The sequence below is a fragment of the Daphnia pulicaria genome, chromosome 7, assembly GCF_021234035.1.
Source record: "Daphnia pulicaria isolate SC F1-1A chromosome 7, SC_F0-13Bv2, whole genome shotgun sequence".
Taxonomy (NCBI): Eukaryota; Metazoa; Arthropoda; class Branchiopoda; order Diplostraca; family Daphniidae; genus Daphnia; species Daphnia pulicaria.
The window spans coordinates 18,362,150-18,381,311 of record NC_060919.1 but is presented as its reverse complement, the minus strand read 5'-3'; the positions used below and the strand labels follow the sequence as shown (position 1 = coordinate 18,381,311).

The 19,162-nt window shown below is 42.8% G+C and overlaps 2 protein-coding genes across 6 annotated transcripts; both read right to left on the bottom strand.

The window, feature by feature from the left end:
* Nucleotides 1–3,234: 3,234 nt before the first annotated feature.
* On the bottom strand, nt 3,235–7,897 carry LOC124348860 (dynamin-like 120 kDa protein, mitochondrial). 5 transcript variants are annotated; one of them, XM_046799208.1, is made up of 19 exons: nt 7,459–7,897; nt 7,192–7,336; nt 6,982–7,113; nt 6,732–6,866; nt 6,503–6,660; nt 6,271–6,434; nt 6,076–6,214; nt 5,891–6,016; nt 5,685–5,820; nt 5,528–5,622; nt 5,319–5,464; nt 5,092–5,256; nt 4,820–5,007; nt 4,549–4,763; nt 4,233–4,490; nt 3,958–4,158; nt 3,777–3,873; nt 3,515–3,625; nt 3,235–3,431 (listed from the first exon to the last, which is right to left on the bottom strand). In XM_046799208.1, the coding sequence occupies exons 1-19, from the start codon at nt 7,771–7,773 to the stop codon at nt 3,367–3,369; spliced, it is 2,991 nt and encodes a 996-aa protein (XP_046655164.1). In that variant the 5' UTR covers nt 7,774–7,897; the 3' UTR covers nt 3,235–3,366. The 5 variants fall into 5 exon arrangements, with proteins under 5 accessions (XP_046655164.1, XP_046655165.1, XP_046655162.1 ...); XM_046799209.1 differs by having other exon boundaries at nt 5,092–5,253; XM_046799206.1 differs by having other exon boundaries at nt 3,777–3,876; nt 7,459–7,896.
* A 2,540-nt stretch (nt 7,898–10,437) lies between these two features.
* On the bottom strand, nt 10,438–12,076 carry LOC124349101. The gene is made up of 2 exons (XM_046799613.1): nt 11,581–12,076; nt 10,438–11,337 (listed from the first exon to the last, which is right to left on the bottom strand). The coding sequence occupies exons 1-2, from the start codon at nt 11,704–11,706 to the stop codon at nt 10,945–10,947; spliced, it is 519 nt and encodes a 172-aa protein (XP_046655569.1). The 5' UTR covers nt 11,707–12,076; the 3' UTR covers nt 10,438–10,944.
* Nucleotides 12,077–19,162: the final 7,086 nt, after the last annotated feature.

The window sequence follows — 19,162 nt, the reverse complement described above, 5'->3', positions numbered from 1 at the left end:
GCCCTTTCAAAAAATAAAATCTTCCCTCGGGAGAGAGTAAGAGGCAGGTCCTTCATCTTCCTCTTTCTTGTGTAAAACGAGAAAGAGCCGAGAAAGATTAGTAGAGCCTTCTTTCCCCTGGACAAGGATCACGTGACTCTCCGGGAGAGCCAATGACGAAAGGCGCGTGGATCCGTCGCGTGGCTTCTTTTTTTTTTTTCTTCTCTTCCTCCCCACTCTATCCGCCACTGGTTAAACTCCGTTTCAATTTGAATTTGGGAAACAAAATCCAGTAAATAAACAAATCCGCCGAATCAACGAGTAATAATTTACGAACGAGAAAAAAAGACGGTAGACAAGCACGTTAGAAAAACTGGAATACTTGAATTAGATGAGTTCACCGAATGAAATTGAAGAGAACGGTTGACTGCCCATGAACCCAACCCGACAGAATTTGAATTACGAGTTACAAATCTCCGCAGACGAAAAAAAAAGGGCGGACAACGCCCTACAATCTCGTTTCACATTTGTTTTGAATCTCTCCTTCCTGTTTTTCCCGTCACATCGGTTGTTATTCGGCCCGTTTTGTTTTCTTTCGGCGGCGGCGGACGGGGTTATCATCACCAACGCACGCCTCAATGAAGATAAACTCGAGACACCTGTTGCTTTTGTTTTGTTTTTTTCTCTCCCTTTTCGAAATGCCGAATGTTGCGCGGATGGCAGCTGATTGCGATTTCGGCCAATGCGTATTGTTACAGATCACACACGCACCGGGAGACGGGCGTTTTCTTCCCTCTGGGTTTTGATATCTTCATAGAGGAATAGTAGTCGATTTTTCGTGTCGAGAAAGGAAAATAAGGAAAGCGGGAGATTACAGTGGCGTGTGCACTGTCTGTAAGAGTATAAGCCGCTCCCACGGGCTGAGGGTCACGTTTCCACGTCTTCCTCAACCAACGAGTCGAACCCAACGATTCTTTGTCGATGGATTTCTTCTTGTTACTCTCAGCCGGGGTCTTCCAACAAGCCACAACTTGGCAGTAAAGATTCTCCAGTATCAAACAATCAAAAGAAGAAGAAAACTTAAAAAAAAAAAAAAAAGAAAACTTAACATTTTTCAAATGTTACGAACGAAAAAAGAAAACGTTATCCTCACGTTCGATCTATTTGTTCTCTTGGAAGCCTATGATGAACAACGCCAAGCCGTTTCGGTGGTGATCACCGGGACCGTGTGCCCGGCACACGCCATCGCCTGAAAGGAGAACCCGACACAATTCGTTTTTGTGTGTGTGTGTGTGTGTGCCGTGCAGAGCACTTTCGGGACCAAAGAAGCAAGCCCACACACAAAAAAAGACGAAGGATGGATGATGCGGCGAAATGATTCATTAAAGCGGGAATTTGTTTTCTTCCTCGTCAATAATAAAAAAGAAGCGCTCTGACAGTTTATCACGATCGGTGGATTGACGACTCTTCTAGGTTGTTTTTAAAATGTCAAGACGGTTGGATATGGACGGCATTTGAAATAATAATGAGACATGGGGGTATTCCATCTGGCCGTTTGATCCCCTCCGGAAAGCCAATTTGAATGTAACCAATTCCACGTTCCTTTTTATTCGGAGAAAAAAAATCTGACATATCGACCGTTAATCAGTAGCCGGTTGTACGACGGACCATTAAGATTTCGTTTTGTGAAGGGAAAAAGCAAACGCACCGGACCGTGAAGAATGTTGACCACACAAGTGGTCGCCGCCGCCGCGCTCGACTGTTGTTCGGCATCAACATCCAAAGTAGCAACAGCAGCCAGCGCGCGGTGGTCATATCATCTCGGACCGGTAATAAAGCTGAGGGAAAGAAAAGAAAAAAGGGCTCGGGCCGCATGCACCACACAATAATAAATCTTTGAAGGCGGTGTTGCAACTTTATAGATATTTTCTCCCCCCTTTTTTTTTTCAAACTCCATTCTGATGGACGAAGGGGGGGGGGGACGTGTTTTCACATCCGAATCGAATCGGATGGAAGAAAAGAACGACGGGGTGGGAAAACCAAGCCAAGAGGAGGAGGATATCTTATTTACCAAGGGGTTGAAAAAAAAGGGTGGAGACTCTCACGACAAAGATGGGGACGGATGAAGGGTGTCGAAGCAGAAAAATCAAATGGAAAATAAACTTTCCAGATTTTTCGGCTTCTCTCCTTTTTTTTTTTTTATTTTATTATTATTTTTTTGAGGGGGGTTTACTTACTACGTCAATCGCGCGCGCATCGTGCGTGTCTCCGAACGCGGAACGCGCGCTCGAAAGAAAAACGATCGGAATTCAGGCCCGCCCCTCCGTGCCGGTCTGATCGATTCACGTCTTTTTTAATCCTTTGGCATGAAGGAGGAGAAGAACGTTGGAGGGGAACATAAGGAATGAAAGGGACATTATCAGATCCTATACAAATAACAAGTTTTTGTGTACAAAAAAAAATCTGAATCTGGGAGAAAAAAAGAAACTTCTACATTTCTTACGATAAAAAGGGAAAGGGAGGGGGGTTACGTTTCTTAATCGATTGGTAACCATCCATCCATCCACCCTCCTCCTCCTCCTCTGGAGTTATTCAACCTGCTTGAATTCGTGTTCTATGTCCTTGGTGTAGAGCCCCATTGTTCCGTCAATCTTTAATCCGCTGGAAGCTGTCAGATATTTCATTCAATGGGTCACATTTTTTGGTACTACTGAGGGAAGCAAAAACGCATAAAGGGGTGCCACGATCTACTACGATGCAATTGAATGCAACTCTTTCGCCCCTCTTGGCCATCAATTCAAAAGCGAAAAAAAAAAAAAAAAAAAAAAAACTTGTTGCGTCTCAAGTTTATGGGGGTTAGATGGTTAAGGCAGATTGGCACTTGCCCGTCTAGTCAAGCGTGAAGTCCAACCAGCATGAGAGGCAACGTGGAGACAAGGTTTTTTTCTTCTTCCCTACTAAAAGCTCCCGTCTTTCTTCTACGTATTTGCCTCCTTTTTTTCGGTTGATTTTTCCTCTCTTAATCTTTGATTTTAGTCATCTGCACGACTGGATTTGAGTCGCCATTTTCTAGAGTGAGAAGACTGGTTTTTTAACTTTTCACGGTCGCCCGACTTTTCAAGTGGTCCTGATTTATTATAATATCTAAGCTTTTCACCCAGAAAGTGTAAAATCAAACGGCATTCTTGACGAATCGATAACCGAGATGGAATGTTTCCAAAAGGCAAAAGATAGCGAAAAACTATTTGTTATTTCTCTTTTCCGAAATTGTAATTAGTATTATTTTTGTTTTATCCTGAAACAGAACGATCGACTAGTATGCGGAAAAAAAAGGTTCATGTACAATCAGCACGTAAAGATATACCACCGAGTTAAATAAGTTGTTGATCACTTTTCGGCGTTCAGTGACTTTATAAACTCCTCCAGTTTCTCTTGAATCTGGCGCACTCTTTCTGCATTAGAGAAATTAAGAGATAGGGAGAAATCTCATCAGAACTCTGTGATAGGCAAATTGAATATTGACACAAATATTTACTTAATTCCTCGGCTAACTGTACTCTCCGCCCAGTCAGCAGTTGCTCCTTTTTCTCCCGGTCTTGAGAATAGACCTCTAAGACCTCCTTAATTTCTTTTTCGAAACGACGGGCTAGTGGTTTGAAAAAGATATATGTTTTTGTTAGAGCATGTCTTTCGATGTGAAAGCCGACACCGAGGCATCAAAACAACTCGAGATTTCTCCAGCCGTTTTGCGACGCAACTACAAAATATCGTTAAAGAGGTGGCTGGCTGGCACTTACCCTCTCGATTCATGATTTGCTGCCGTAGAGCGTTCGCCGTGACCTTCAACATCTGTTGAATCCTCCAAAAGAGCACTACGTCGTTGCAGTCTACCACCTGCTATGAAAAATGAAGTCACAGAAATGGAGTATTACATCTTGCAATCTTATTAAAAATACAACAATGGATTTATCGTCGTACCTCGTTCTCCAGTCCCTGATGGTACATCCAGAAGCCTTTACGGCACTCGTAAGCTCTTGAAAGGCTTTTGCGTAGGAAATGGCGACGGTAAACATGGTGCCATGTCTGGCGAATGAACTCGTTGTCCACGTCGACCCCGTTCGTCTGCATGTTGCGTCTGGCTGCTGTCAACTCTTCATACGACAGAGTAGGAGGGTGATTCTATGCATGCAATAAAAATTTTTTTAATGAGTTTACCAATTAATTTATGTCCTTCAAATGTGAAGATTAGTTACCCTTTCAGAAAAGAGAAGACGTTCCAACTCGTTCTTGACAGCAGCGTGCTCTTTTTGTTCGGATGTCGCGTTTGTCCATTGCAACCACTGCTGGGTCCGACTAGGTCCGACTAAATTATTGAGGTTTTCTTCAGTGACTTGAAGCTTTTCTTTGACGGAACGCTCGACAAATTGAACAGCAGAGTCCCATTGTTGTTTGTCGTGAACTGAACGGTCTTCCAGCGTGTTGAGTTGGATAACACGCAACACTTCAGCCGCCTGTCCATCACAAAAATTCAGTTCAATGTTCAGATAATAAATTAATTAGATACATTACCTTATCTTCCCACTGGTGCTTTCGCATGGATTCGTCGACTACGGCAGCCTTAAGCTGGTCGAAAATGTTGTCGTGATCCTTCGATAATTTGGCCTTTTCCACAAGCCGATTGAATTCTTCTTTGAGGGTTTCCCAGGCGCATTCGACACTTTTACGGGGTAGTTGCTGATCGGCCCATTGTTTTAGACGGATGTCAATCGTCGTGTTGAATGTTCCTGTAGAATAAACGGCGGTTACAACCGCCCCAGATTCATCCAGATTTGATTTTTACCTGATGAATTGCTCTGAGCAGCTGGTAGATACAGGTTTTCAAAAACGTGGGTAGCTACCTTCTCCCACAGCTTCTTCATCAAGGCTTCTTCCCACTCTTTGGGCGAGACTAGACTAAGGTTGACTACTTCATCAAGTATCTCGCCACGAGCTTTCTCAAAAAGTTCATTCCGATCCAATTCTCGTAGCCTTTCGTTACCGATAAAACAATTGGAAAAGGTTAGTCCAATTTTACATTCAAAAGGGTTTTTAAAGAAACCTGAGAAATGTTACCTCGGAAAGTTATTTTTCCATTCCGTTTCCAAGTTAAAACGAGTCGCTTTGAAAGCGTCGGCTTGCTGCTCAACAGTCTCGCGGACCATTTTCCAAAAACATTCGGAAACGGCTAAACTCAAATTTTTGGTTGTCACTTGCGTTGACGGAACCAGGCCTTCTCTGCTAGTAATTGCCATAATCATTGTAAATAATCTTTATAAAGTAAAACTTGGTTGGTTTCTCACTTAAATAGTTTCGACGTGGAGAAGAAATTCTCTTCGTATTGTTTGATCGTGGCGATGGAATCATCTTTGTTTCCGCGTCCCGTCACAACCGCAAAATATCCGAGAGCTCGCATCGGAAAGAGTTTCCCAGACAAGATTTTGCGAATCTAAATGAAAAATTAATTGAATTACAACTGTGGCTTCGTAGTTTAGGCATATTTTTGTCTTACGCGATCAGGTTTGGTTAGGTTTTCTTCGGCCAAATCCACCTTGGTGAGAACAAATATTGTTCGTTTACCTTGGGGATCCATTTGTGCAACCAAATCTGTGATTTAAATTATAGGTTTATGCATCTTTCAGCTAAACAGCATTAACAATAATAATAACCTGTGACGTTGCTCCGCTCAGCATCAACGGCACCGTCCTGTATGCACAGGATGATGGCGTTCGGGTTCGACATGTAAGTTTGCGTCATTTGACGGATGGCTTCTCTCGTACCACTCTCCATTTCGGTGGTTTGTGTCTGTTTGTATGAAAATGTGAAGTAGTAATTAGTAAGACGTCAATGAATTCCGAGAAAATGAAATGCTTACGCTAATGATGCCCGGCAAGTCCACCAGAACCATACGTTGAAGTCCAGGACCTTTGACAGTCATGGAGATAACTTCCGAGCTCACTGTCTTCCCGTGTTTGACGCTGTTCAACATTCGCAATTCGACCTATAACGACAACAACAATATTGTAACTTGGAAAAAGAGAGCAAGATAAATTAGTGTACCTCTTTACGCAAATCGGACAAATCGGATTCTTTAGAAAGGTCGAATTCGCGGGAAGAATCCTTGAACTGGGCAATGTGATAAGGGCCTTCGCTAAGCGTGACCTTTACTGGAGCTCGCGTCATCATTTCGCCCGCACCCCTATCAATGTCGTATTAAAAACCGGATGAACGAAAAGTTTATTGTAACAAACATACCGAGGAAAGATGCGAGCCTGGGCAATCATCTCCAGAACCGAAGTTTTGCCCGAACTTTGATCTCCTACTACAACGACACGTGGCAAATGGTCATGGGTACTGTAGCCTACATCGTAATCACATAGTTCGTCCAGGACTTCGCTGTACATGTCAATCAAAGACTTCTGTAAGGAGGAAGATCATTGGTTAACTAATAATTACATCCCAAAATAAATTACGGGCACAAGGATACCTTGATTTTGCGATTGGTCGACCCGCTGTGACCTTTAAGTAGAAGTTGTTTGCGTAACTCTTTGTTGTCTCTCTCGAGCTTCTCCAACTCTTTCTGGTACTTGAGTTGCACTTTCATCAATTCCTCCTGCATTTTGTCAATCTTCTGCTGCATACTCTCTGCAATTGATCAAGATTGTCAGTCACTCCATGTCACCCTGACGTGATAAGTCTTATATCCTTGAGAATACCTGCTTTCTGTCTTTCTTCTGCATGTTTCTCTGCACCAGTAGGAGTGACGAAAGACTCGGCGAGCACAACGGGAGAGGCCACATCGGAAACGCTATCTATGGCAAGATAGAACAAGTTCAGTCCATTGTTGATCCCTATATTTAATTACAACAGACGTAGAAAGCACACATAAAAAGAAACCGAAAACCGTTGACAACGAACCATTAAAAGCGAAACCAGAAGACAGTTAGCAATCACAGAGTATTGTACCTTGGGTGATGACTTTATCATTCCCTTCTTTTCCTTCATCCTCTGCTGCTTTAATGGCGTCTTCTAGCCTGTTGTCGAACCAGGCCCTCAATTCGCTGATCTTACGATCTCCAAACACCTTCAGTCTTGGATCTAAAACGAATATGGAGGAGAAAATAAGTTTAATCAAACAAAGGCTGTATGTAAATTAACATCCATCAAAATGTATACCTATATCCAAGCCTTCAAGCGAGTCTCTGAATTTGGACGAAAGATCCATTAAAGACCCTCGAAATGAATCAACTTTTTCTGTAGAAGGGAACAAATCTTTTATCCATTTGGAATCTGGCAAAGAATCTCTCCATTCTTCGTAAGACTAAAAATGAAATCATTATGGTTAACATCAGTCTGGTTACTTTCAACATCACAACACTGTTTATTATTGTAGCGAGATAAAGGTTGAAATGTTCTACATGTCTTTAGTCAATATTAACTCACCCTTTGGAGGGAAATCCCCCCACCAACAGCTCCTCCGATAAGCAAGTAACGAATTTTGAGAACTCCTCTGATTATTCGTCCCACCATGAATCCAACATTTCTGGTTTGATAAATGGCTGGATTTTGGAATGGGATTGATCGATTTAGTGGTGAATGTCTTGATAGTATTCCTCGGTGCCGGTAATATTGTCCAGTCATGGTTTGGTAGTTTCTGTACTTCAATATTTGAGAGGTACTACTGGGTCCAGTTGAGGAAGAAACCATAGGCCTCAAAGACATACCAGCCTTTTTTAATTTGTTCACCGTAGAAATCATTTTCTCGACGATGAATTTCACGATTAAAGAGCTCAAAAAAGACGAGAGCTATTTTCAAAACATCACAGGCATGGCAGCGGCCATGAAAGTCACGTGACTCGGGGCCCACTCGAACTGCACTCGGTGCGTTTTCCACTGGCGCGCGCGCCATCTAACACTGTGACGTCAGCATTATAAAAACGGTCATTTCGGAAACGTATTCCAGTTTTCGATTACTGTACACGACAGGTTTCTTTTATGAAACAAATAGTTGCATACCAACAACCTTATCAATTATTGATATCTGTGTCGCAGAAAAACCGTTGCGTACGTGATGTTCATGAGATTCTTGTTGGGGATTTTTTGCCGTAACTTGACGAATGGTGGCGAGGTGTCCTTGCAAATTCGAGGAACATCGAAAGATTTCTCTTATTCTATCAAAGTCTGGAATAACCGCTGGATTGAATTCCTTCTTGAATGTTCCAGCACGATGAGTAATGTTTCGATGGTGAATGGAATTGCTGCCCATTCATTGTTAGTTTTTTTGGTTATCACAATTTTGTACAGTTACTACTTACAAGTGTGCAGTCTATCCTCCTTTTGTTGCAGTTTGGTGGATAATAATGGAAGATTTTATCTGGCGTGTTGGACAAGCCGCGTTGAACAATGGCGCATCATGTCAATAATTAAAGATGACGCCCATTAATCTCTCCCGTTGATGCGGTGGTGAAAGCTTGCCCGCCCTTCTAAAGTATATGCTGCGGCATGTATTATGCAACTGTTGAGACTCTCGTCAAGCCTTTCTCTATCGTAATCACCCATCCATCTCGCACCGCTATACTGCTACAGCGATTTATTGGTACTTTCCAGGTCAATCTGTCGCCTATTCTTTTTCAATATTTCAACACATCCATTACTTTCAATCAGAGACTTCCGGTTGCCCATCTCCTACGGGTAATTCAACGAGAATCGCTAATATTTTATTTCGTATAAAGTTGCAAGGCATTTGGCGACATTCAGCGAATCCTACACTTCGTTTCATTCAGCCGACATCAAAAGAAGCAGGTAAATCGACTTGAAAAGTCGTTCCTCTTTTCGTTCGATTTTTTGTTCACGGGATAGTGAATTTGTATTCGAAAATCACGGGAGCGAAGAAGAAGATGACAAGGAAAAGATTGCAAGGCAAGTAGCGATGCGAAATAAAAGAAAAAAATTTATTACAAAGAATATAGAATCAGCAGATCTATGCGAATCCCTGCAGCGAAGATAGGAAAGGAACTTGTCGGCTATCGCATCACTTTGGCATTATTACGCTATAGATGATACGTCGAGGTATAATCATTCTGATGCCTTTGTTATAACAAGCCCTATATACTGTAGTATAGGTCGCTGGCGGGCTCAATCAAAAACATATAATAATAGCCGAACAGAAAAAGGAGAACCGAGCTTCTGTGCAGTGTAGACTCCCGCCTTTGCCTTTTTGCGCAATCCATACAAATGAGAAATTATTGAGCACGAATACATCAGTTTATATCACATGTCTGAACTTTGCGGCTACATGTCGACAAAGTTGGCTCAAAAGTTACGACAAGCCGTTTTTTTTTCCGTTTCTTTTCTATCAAGTGTTATTAGCCGGTGGGCTTTCCATGTAGTAGTTTTTTGCTCTTGTTATATTCTCTGATATTATTGGCGGGTCGGTGTATTAACCGGATGTGAAAGACAAGCTCAAAAGTCTTGGCGTATCCAATTATTTCATTGCAAAATTGCTGGATAGAACTATTCAACTCGACGATTGTTATTGATCACCTCATTTTTTTAGCGTAACATGTTACAATCATAATACTCGCTAATGATCCTTGGCCCTTTCCAATCTCGTTTTACCGACAATCACAAAAGAATTTCGTGAATCGCAAATTGTTTGGGGAATAAAATCCCGCGGCTTGGCGAACAAGTGCGTACTCATTGCACTGTACTTACCAAGAATTCCGTCTCGATTAATCGGTGCGTTCAAGCGCAATCTTTTGACTGACGGAATTTTTTTTCTTTTTTTTTTCATCCCTGTCGATTGCTGCTCATTGACGCAAGTACCGATGAGAGAGAGTGTTGTGTGCTGGTGAAACATCTGTTTCTCCTAGTCATTACTGGCGTGTTTTCCCTCAGCACTTTTTTTTAATTGAAGTAGATGGGTGTAAGATCGCGGTAGAAAACGATGTAATCATTCCGCGACGTGAGCAGGAGGGGCTGTTCACGATTCTCTTCATCGGCTGAATGCCTCGTCAAACGTCTTTACAAGGTAACGTTCGATCATGCGGGCTCGTTATCCGTCGCCAACGCCAAAAGGTGAATATTTCATTTCGCCTTCGTGGGCGCCCCATTAAAGCACAACTCTCCTGATTGCAACGACAAAAAGTTAACGAAAATTCTCTTTTTCTTTTCTGACAAGACACAAGTCGAGAGGTGATTTCTTGCTTTTTTGTTTACCTGAGCAACTAACAAGAAGATTGAGACGAGGTGGCGGTTGCGAAACTTTTTCAAGACCTTGGGATAGTCAAAGAACGACACAAAAAACAATCAAGACGTGCGCAAGATGCCCGTCTATTATCTCGAAAACCTTCAACATCAACTTGAAGTTGAAAATGTGAAAATTTGAAATAACAACTGAGAAACGGCTGAAATTCAGCAGAGTTACAGTTAATCGTTTATTAGGTTAACCAATAATTCATGTAGGTTATTTTTTATTAGATTTTCATTTCATGGTTGACCCTTTTAATTCTTTGTTTAATATTTAGGTGCGCCATCGATAACGGAGACAATGAAATATTAAATTCCGTCGCAATCTACAAAATGCGGCGATCGTAATAATGATAGGAATAGGATATTATAGAAACGATTGTCATGTGGCGCTTGCGGAAAGCGGAAGAGGTGGAGTTAGTACTAGGTCTCGTGGCATGCATAAAAAGTACATCATTTGATATTTTTGCTTTTAACTGGAATGTATGGGTGGTTAAATATATAATACTCTAGCTATTCTTTATTTCTTTTTTTTTTTTAAATTTTATTGTTTTTCTTTTTTGTTAACATTTGAAGATAATAGGATGGAAATTATAGTATATTTGTATCGATCCCTCCCTAGTGCTCGATAGATTTTTTTTTCTTCTCCCCACCCCGCCATTTTTTTTTGTAGTTGATTTTTCATCCGACGACTTTCATGAAACGCGGCAAGCCGAGTAGCGAGTTGATCAATTCGGAATTGCGTTTGGCGTAAGGTTGTTGGCGCTCTTTGAAGTCCGGGTCGTCTTCGATCCTCTCCAAGTGACTCAACGACCAGGGCCATTTATTGGCCATCGGCGGGCGAGGATGGGACAGGAAATGATTGGCCAATTCGGAAGAGGAAGAAGAAGAAGACGATCTCTCCGCCTCGGTAGGCGCAGACATGTCGCCGGAACGGTCGATAGCATCCGCCTCGTAGCTGCCAGGTTGCTGCTCTTCCTGGGATTGCTGATGCACTTTCGGCAAGTCCAAATGCTGTCGGTGCAAGTACCGGGTCAGGCCCTCAAGAAATTTCTCCATTTCCTGGATCGACATCTATTATCCCGTTGACCATCAAACAAAAGACAAGCGGATGTTATCACATGGATAAAAAGCGATAAATCAAAAACACGGCCAGCTATAAAAGGTCAACTCCCCGCCAAATAACTGCACTCGCTTGTTTACATCAAATCGTTAAAAGATTAAGGAGCGTCGTGAATTCCATCGTATCCCTCGACTAAAAACAAAACACCTCGAATATCTCTTTTTTTTTTTTACAGCCAACAACAGCAGACATACCTGGGCTTCCGGTCGGTTATTGGAAGATATTGACGGAGGAGCTGATTGGGCGTCGGTGGCGAAAGAAACGAGCAGGACAAACAAAGCGATCGAGAGATGGGATAATTTGGCCGACAGCTGATGCATCTTTGCTGAGATTTCGCGGTGAGAGGACGGCCCAAGTCTGTCTACGGGTGTGTGGGGGAAATGAAAATTCTACGTGTAATACCAACTTCCGGCGATTGTGAGACGAGCCAAAAAATTCACGAGGAATCCCCGTTGACCAACAAACAACGGCGCAGTTGAAATCTTGGACGAACGAACAGTAAAATCGTTTTAGAAAAATTCAGAGTTGAGTCAACGATGTTGAGTTTCGTGGCGATTCAAAAAAAGAGATCGGCCAGGAAGAAGCGAGAAAAATTGACGGGCTAAAAAAGTGGAGGAACTGGAAAGAGCAGCAGCAGACACCGTACAACTGATGCGTGGCACCTGTCCGGATAGCTTTCTTTTATAGCCCAGCCCGTCCGCCCGCTTATCCGTCGAGCCTGTGAACGCTCCCGTTGAACGCGTCTACCCACGCGCGCGCAGGATCCTCAAACGCACACGTCGTCAAAGCTCAGAACTCTACGTGTGCGTTTCCCTTTCATTCTTTTCAACTAGTACAGAGAATCTACAACTGTAGAAAGAAAATACTAGCCGGAATGGCAGAAACAGCCGGAATGACGGCCGGCACACATTTTTTTTTTGTTTTCAAAAGATTCCGGCCAACGGACGGCGATTCTTCATCGCATTAAATTACGTGTGCTGGCACTAGTGTGTTCTTTGGGTCGGTGCAAATTAACACTGTCGCCTCCTTCTTCTTCTTCTTTTGAGCGGGAGACATTAATGAGGTTCTTTTGCTTCTCGCCACCACCACCACCAAGCCAACCAGGGCGTTGCGTATTTATTTCGGGTGGCGACGACTTCTTTTGAAGTTGACTCGTGTGTGTTCATGACAGACGCTACACTGCGTGATTCAACACAACATCCAACAAGGTGCGCTTGACGTCCTCCTCAACCCCAGAAAAGATGAGATTCAATTTGTATCTGCGCACTCGGACAAAAAGGTGAGATAAAATAAGAACGTCTCAAGTAACGTCACACACGTCAATCCAATCATAAACGGGGGAGAAAAAAAAAATAAAACGTGTTCAATTAAATGCACACTGTCAAAACAGCTTTTGTTCTTTCAACTCGGGTGAGTTTTGAAATTACCGGAAGGTCAATGGTTTCTGGTGACAAAACAATAAGGGTGCTTACCTATGTGTAGTAGCTGCTACTTATTTTTTACGACTATTGACAAAACAGCTACTAGAGATAACAAACAAGGCAAAGAACCCAGTCACTATACAAATCCTCACTGCCAAGCAGGAATATCAAATCAAAAATGTAAATGAACTAGTCCAACACCAGACGGCGACAACGACCTGTAAAGGCAATGAAATAACCCACATGCACACACACACACACACACATCGAATCAAGTCGAATGATACACAAGGTGTGTGTACATTATCCATCGTCTAGTGTATCCCATTACCCTCTCTCGCTGCCGCCACCGCCGCCGTTTCCGTGAATACTACTTACCTAAACTAACGTCGATCATCTGCGAGCTGAATTCAATTCGACGTGAAGGAGAAGGTAAATATTTTGCCTTTCCACCGGCGCTCGCCGACGTCGTCCCATGTATAACATTTTCAACAAGGGCAACCCGCAACCGGCACAGCGCCATCAAGTACCAATTATAGACTCGGCTCTCCGCTCCCATGTATCAACTGGTTGTTAGACTGTAGTCTACCTGGCCGTCCAGGTCTACGTGGTACGTTGGCGGATGCGTTTTGGCGCATCAATTTGCGCTAAAGTGGACCCGGGCCCCATGTATCGATCGCCCAAGACATTTGAGATTTGTTGTGTACACATAATTACCTTGCCTCCTTTGAAAAAAAAAATAATAATAAACTATTAGATATACAGTAACAGGCCTACGTGCAGTCTAGTTATATAAAGTCTAGAATTACGACTCGGTCTGGGAAAAAAAAAGTCTTAAAATTTAAATAAAACAAAAATTGGAGCATCAATGCGTCACGAATCTTCTTGTCGAGTATCATCACGAAAAGGAAGGAAATAAGAAAAGAGGCACCTCTTCAATCAACATCAAAAGAGCGGACGACGACGAGAAGAGAGAGAGAAGCGAGAAAACTTTGTATTCTCCGACGCCGCCTCTGTTTGTGATAGGCGCAAAGTCGCTAACAAAAGCCACTGGCTCCTGGGCTCCTGCCTATACCCTCCTATAGATTATTTATGAACTCTCTCTCTCTCTCTCTGTGTAGGATGCGTTATAGACGAGTTGGTTCATCGGCCAGCGCCGTGATAATAGGAGCCGGGGCAAATCTATCAGCAGCCCGACGGAGAGATATCTTTGAAGTCGCAAAAAGCCAATTTTTGACTCTATCTCTCTCCGGCAGGAGCAGGAGCCGAGTCTAAACTCTTTGATGTTTGGCAGCGCAAACAACAGTAACTTGTGAGTGGCCCAAACAGGTCAGACCCCCGTCCAACTAGTGGGAAAACCAGCCACAGCACGCGCGCGAAAAAATAAAAAGGAAATCATAATAAAACAAAAAGTTGCCAAATGTCGGGACCCGCTCCCGCCACGTAGCAACAGCTTGTTTTCCACCAAGTTTATTTCCTGCATTTGTTTGTTCTGGTTGATTCTTTATGGTCATTGTCACCAGAGTAAGCATCGATCTATGTTTTTGGTCTAATCAAATGTGTAGACCCTCCAGCTCTAGACAGAGTCGTTAGCTGTAAAAACCTTCAACTCCATCAACTAGTGAACAGGATAAAAGGTCAGCCATATTCGTTGGAATTATTTAGGTACCACACACCACGCGTCGGCTAAATGCGCGTAAGCTTGTCAAATATGTAATAGCCAAGTTTGTGATGGATTGTCGTGCGGGGGATTTACTGCAGGAGCGCCACTCGTCTGCAGGAGTGGGGCAGAAGATGGGCGCGAGATTAACTTTGCCCGATGATGAGTGAGAAAACAAAGGCAACTGGAAGTGCATCTAAATTTATAGTTGCATAAGCGGGCGTCATAGTACATAGGATCGGCCACTCAAACTTGCGGCACCCCCGGGGCTTTTATCACCAGCCACAGAGCGTCATAACAGGTAAGTTAAAAACTCATTCGGTCGTTCTCTTCGCCCTTGGACTACGTATTATATTCACACGTTTGATTTTGTCACCAGGATTGGTATTATCGTGCGTCCTCTGGTCGAATTTTTAATTGATTAGATCTGCATGCGCAGGTTGCGTCTGACCATTTGAACTTTCGGCGGTGGCCATCACGACCGCACCTTTGACGAGAAGCCCAACAGCAGCAGGAGAATCAAACTCGTTTTCATCTCTCGATCGAATGAGATGAGGAAAAAACCCCAAAAAAAGACGGTCGGTTATTCATCTGCCCTTTGGGGAAGCGATGGCTTTTCTCTCTCGTCCAGCAGGAATTCTGCCCCTCTGCGAAAAAATAATAATAAGAAGAATGGAAAGAGATGGATGATCCGGTTTGACAGCGAGGGGTGATATCAATCGAATAGAGAGAGAGGAGAGCCAACTAAATGAATAAAATAAAGGGAAAACGCACGTAAAAGTGTCGTCCTCTGGTGTAACATATAACAAGATCCGTCCAAGATGTGAGCGCCCAAGTTGGAAACAAAAGTAAAAGAAAAAAGAGAGCCCTCCGGAGATATCCTGGGCAACAGTAGCAAGTAGCAACATCCCCAGTCACTTGTGTGTGTAAATCAAAAGCAAAAGATCTAAATGCACTTTGAATAAAATACGTCTAACTACTAGATCTTGTAAAAAGACAAGTTTTTTTTCGGATTTATTCCCGGAATCGTGAGCGTCTACACGGAAGCTGTACAAGTTTGTTTCGGAGAGATGTCGAGAATAAATCGACGTACGTACGTACGTTTCAGAAACGTTCAAAGTGATTTGTTTCAAGTTTACTCTTGGCAGACACACGCGATAGATTTGGATGTTGATCGATGATAATAGACGACCGTGTTCAAACACTTAATCAAACAGATATCTGGGTGGGAAAAATTCAATCGAATAATATCCGCAAAAGGATCGTGATATGGGTCAGACGAATAGATTACGTATGGTACCATTAATATTGCCTAACCCGAATAAAGGCACATTCGATTGGCGACACATGCGGGTTGGCGTTTCCATTTTCATCGGCGCGCTCTTTAAAAAAACAAAAAAAAACAAAACAAATTGAACAAAAATGTTCATTTCAGACCGTATATACTTTGTGTAAAAAATTTGAATTTACAATTTTGACAAGTCCCCCCCCCCCCTATATTTATGCAAAGTATTTGCGCTGCCCCCCTTTTTGTTGTAGACAATCACGATGGGGCAAGTCACGATGGCTAAATCAAGGATGTATACACGCAGACGCCAACAAGTCCGGTCCTGTTCAACCTGTTATTGTTTTGTGATTGTGAATTTTGATTCTCTCGCAAACGCCTCTCCCTCTCACTTTGCAATCGCATTTCTATCTGCTTGTCGTTTGGATGGATGGGACGCGGTTCCGTCCTATCCAACCGAAAAATCTCTTTTCAAAAAACATGAGAACAACTCGGGAGGAGGAGGAGCCCTAGGCAGCGGCACTCGGACACTTTGGGGCCGAGCGGTGCAAAGGTAATTGCCCCTTCTCAAGGGCCCGTCTATTGCGCATCGCAAAAAATCCCAAAAAAGTTCAGCGCACAAAAAATGTATATTTTGAACAAACACAAAGAAAGAAAAGAAATTCACGAGAATTTTTCATCATCGTCTCAAAAGACGCGCCTTGTTCCTTTTCTTTTTTCGATTTAAAAAACACCGCGCGCTCAATTCGCAGCAGGTGTATAAAACCCAAGACGGATGATTACCATAGCCTCGAGCTAAATTAGCGCTAGAGATCCGTAACGAGCAACAACTACCGGAACCCCGGCAATTGTTGTGAAATCGGACGTTTTTCAAAACAAAATGTGATAATGATGCATTATTCCTCAACAGGGCCTTAAGTTTCTTACCCGGAAATGTTTTTGTACGTATGTAAAACAACGTGTGTACGTACTAGACTTGCTTAGCTAGTATAGACTCACGTATCCGCATCGGCGTAACCAACAACGTTGCACAACCAATTTTAGCATCAGTCGGAAATTGTTCAACCGGGAAATGTGTCAAATTTCTTGGCAACCGAACGTCACAAGAGCCATTTTCAGGAGCCAGCCGATTAATTTCACACGACGACGATGTTGTCGAATGTGCTGGATGCGTACGTACTCCACCCACGGAGACGCCAAGTTGACAAAATGTTGAGGAAATCATAATTTGTTAAATAACTCTTTTTCGATGGCAACATAATATTTTCTGTTTCGATTCTTCGCCGTCTGTCAAATAAAAATAAACCCTTGAAAAGAGCAACAAATACCATTGCTCTCGAATCTAGAAAAGTAAAGACTGTCACGTTTTCGGTACTCCATTACAACAGCGGGTCGGAACCAGCCGTGTAGTTTATCTCAGTTCACGTTTAGAACTCACTTGCGATAAGTGAAAATCCCCTAAACGGACTAAAAAATAAAAGCGGAAAACAAACAAACAAAGAAAACAAGAGTTTACCCACTAGGCCATTAAAAACCTGCGGGAATATCGAATCCTGTATTCAACAAAAATATGGACTTATTTTTCTATTTCTCTCTCTCTCTCTAAATAATGGGACATAAATGGATAGGCAGGAAAAGCCTGTTATTGGTTATTTGCCATCGACACTAGTGTATGCTGCGGGTTATTTTGCAACAGCGCCGATACGAAAAGGGAAATCTGAATAAAAGCGGCCTCGGAGAGAAGAAGAAACTTGTCTTCTTCAACCTATATCGCCAGACTTGGAAGAAAGATGATGAAACACGTACGCCATACTAACGCTGGCGTCAAGTGCGCATCGAATTCTAGGCTTTGCTCGACATCAAACAAGGATATCAGATCCCCTCCGAGAATTCTTACCAGACACGCTTAACGGCGGGAAAGATGAAATGTCTTCGATTATGAGCCGGCACGATCTTACACCCGGGCGGCTGGATGGGAATTTGCAAGCCATTGATCCGCACAGTGAAGAAGAAACCAGTTCAAAATAGAAACACACACTTGTGATTCACCAGCAGATGGATGGACCTCGTCAACTGAGTAAAAAAAAAAAGGCCGTGAAGAAGAAGAAGAGCAACAAAAAAAAAAGGAACTTTGGCGAAAGGATTGACCCCAAATCGATATCGCACTCTGTGTGACAGGTTGAAAAGAACATTCCTGGTTCAGAAAGAGAAAGTCCCATCCAACAGTCATCCTGCCTGCATGAATAGTTTTTTTTACAAAAAATATCCCGGGTGTCGATTGTGAACGTGTTGGAACTTATTTGGCGCTGTGCGCAAGTGACCAGAGTCACGGAGTGCATCCATGTTCCGTATCCATCTAGTCAGTTGTTGCGTCGAAGAAAAACATTCGAGAAGCCACCGCGAGAAAATTACACATGTTTCACGGGATAAATTGCGCAATAAAGGGCACCATTTGAATATCATAAAGAACCAGACTTATTTATTTATGATATTTATTTCCCTTTTTTCCTTTTTGGAAAAAAGAAAGAAAAGAAAAATCTTTTGTAACCATGTCCTGTTGTGGCGGACCATCGGGATTCCTTTCACAATAGTGCAGGGTGGAGAAAAGATAACCCGACCTGCCGGCGCTGGCCGCCTGGCCGCCATCCCAGCCGCAAGCCGAGGAGGTCGTAAAATTGAGGTATATAAATATGTACATAACAACGACAGAATGAGAGGATGGAAAAAAGAAAAATAAGACTTTTTTTTTAAGATATGGAACCTTATTTTCTCTCACAAATTCCATTATGCCTATATAAACTCCACACAAAACACACAATTTATGGAGGGAGGTCTATTGGTTTCTGCTGTATTATTCATAGGGCCCCGTTTCATTGTCCGAATCATCATCTCCCAACCGACAATCAGAAGAAGATGGTTCGTCGCGGGAATAATAATAAGAAAAAAAATCCAGATTTTGATATTAGTTATGGCCTCATTTGCCTATAGAACAGATCTTGGGAGTAAAAAGAGATGGAAATCGGTAAAGGCCCAAGAAAGAGATAAGCGCTGGGCTCTTTGGTGGGTAGGAGGGAGAGAAGATGGCGGTGACATAAGTTATGGCATTTTAGTTATGGCAGCTCAGCTTTTGCCCGGGCTGTAGTGGAGGAAGCTATTAGATATGAGCCGGAGAAGAGTTTCAGAGATTCACCGAACCTGTGAAATGAAGTCGTGGAAGGAAAGAGGTGAGTGGGTGGTATATAACAGCCCCCACTTTCACGTGAGTCTCGACGACGAACCCATGCAAATGACGAACGGCCAAGAGCCCCCGACGAGAGGGACTCTGGGGTCGGAGAGAGAAGGGAGAGAGATATTTATTTTCTTTTTTCTCCGAAAAAGATAAATAATGATAACAAAATATCATAAAGATG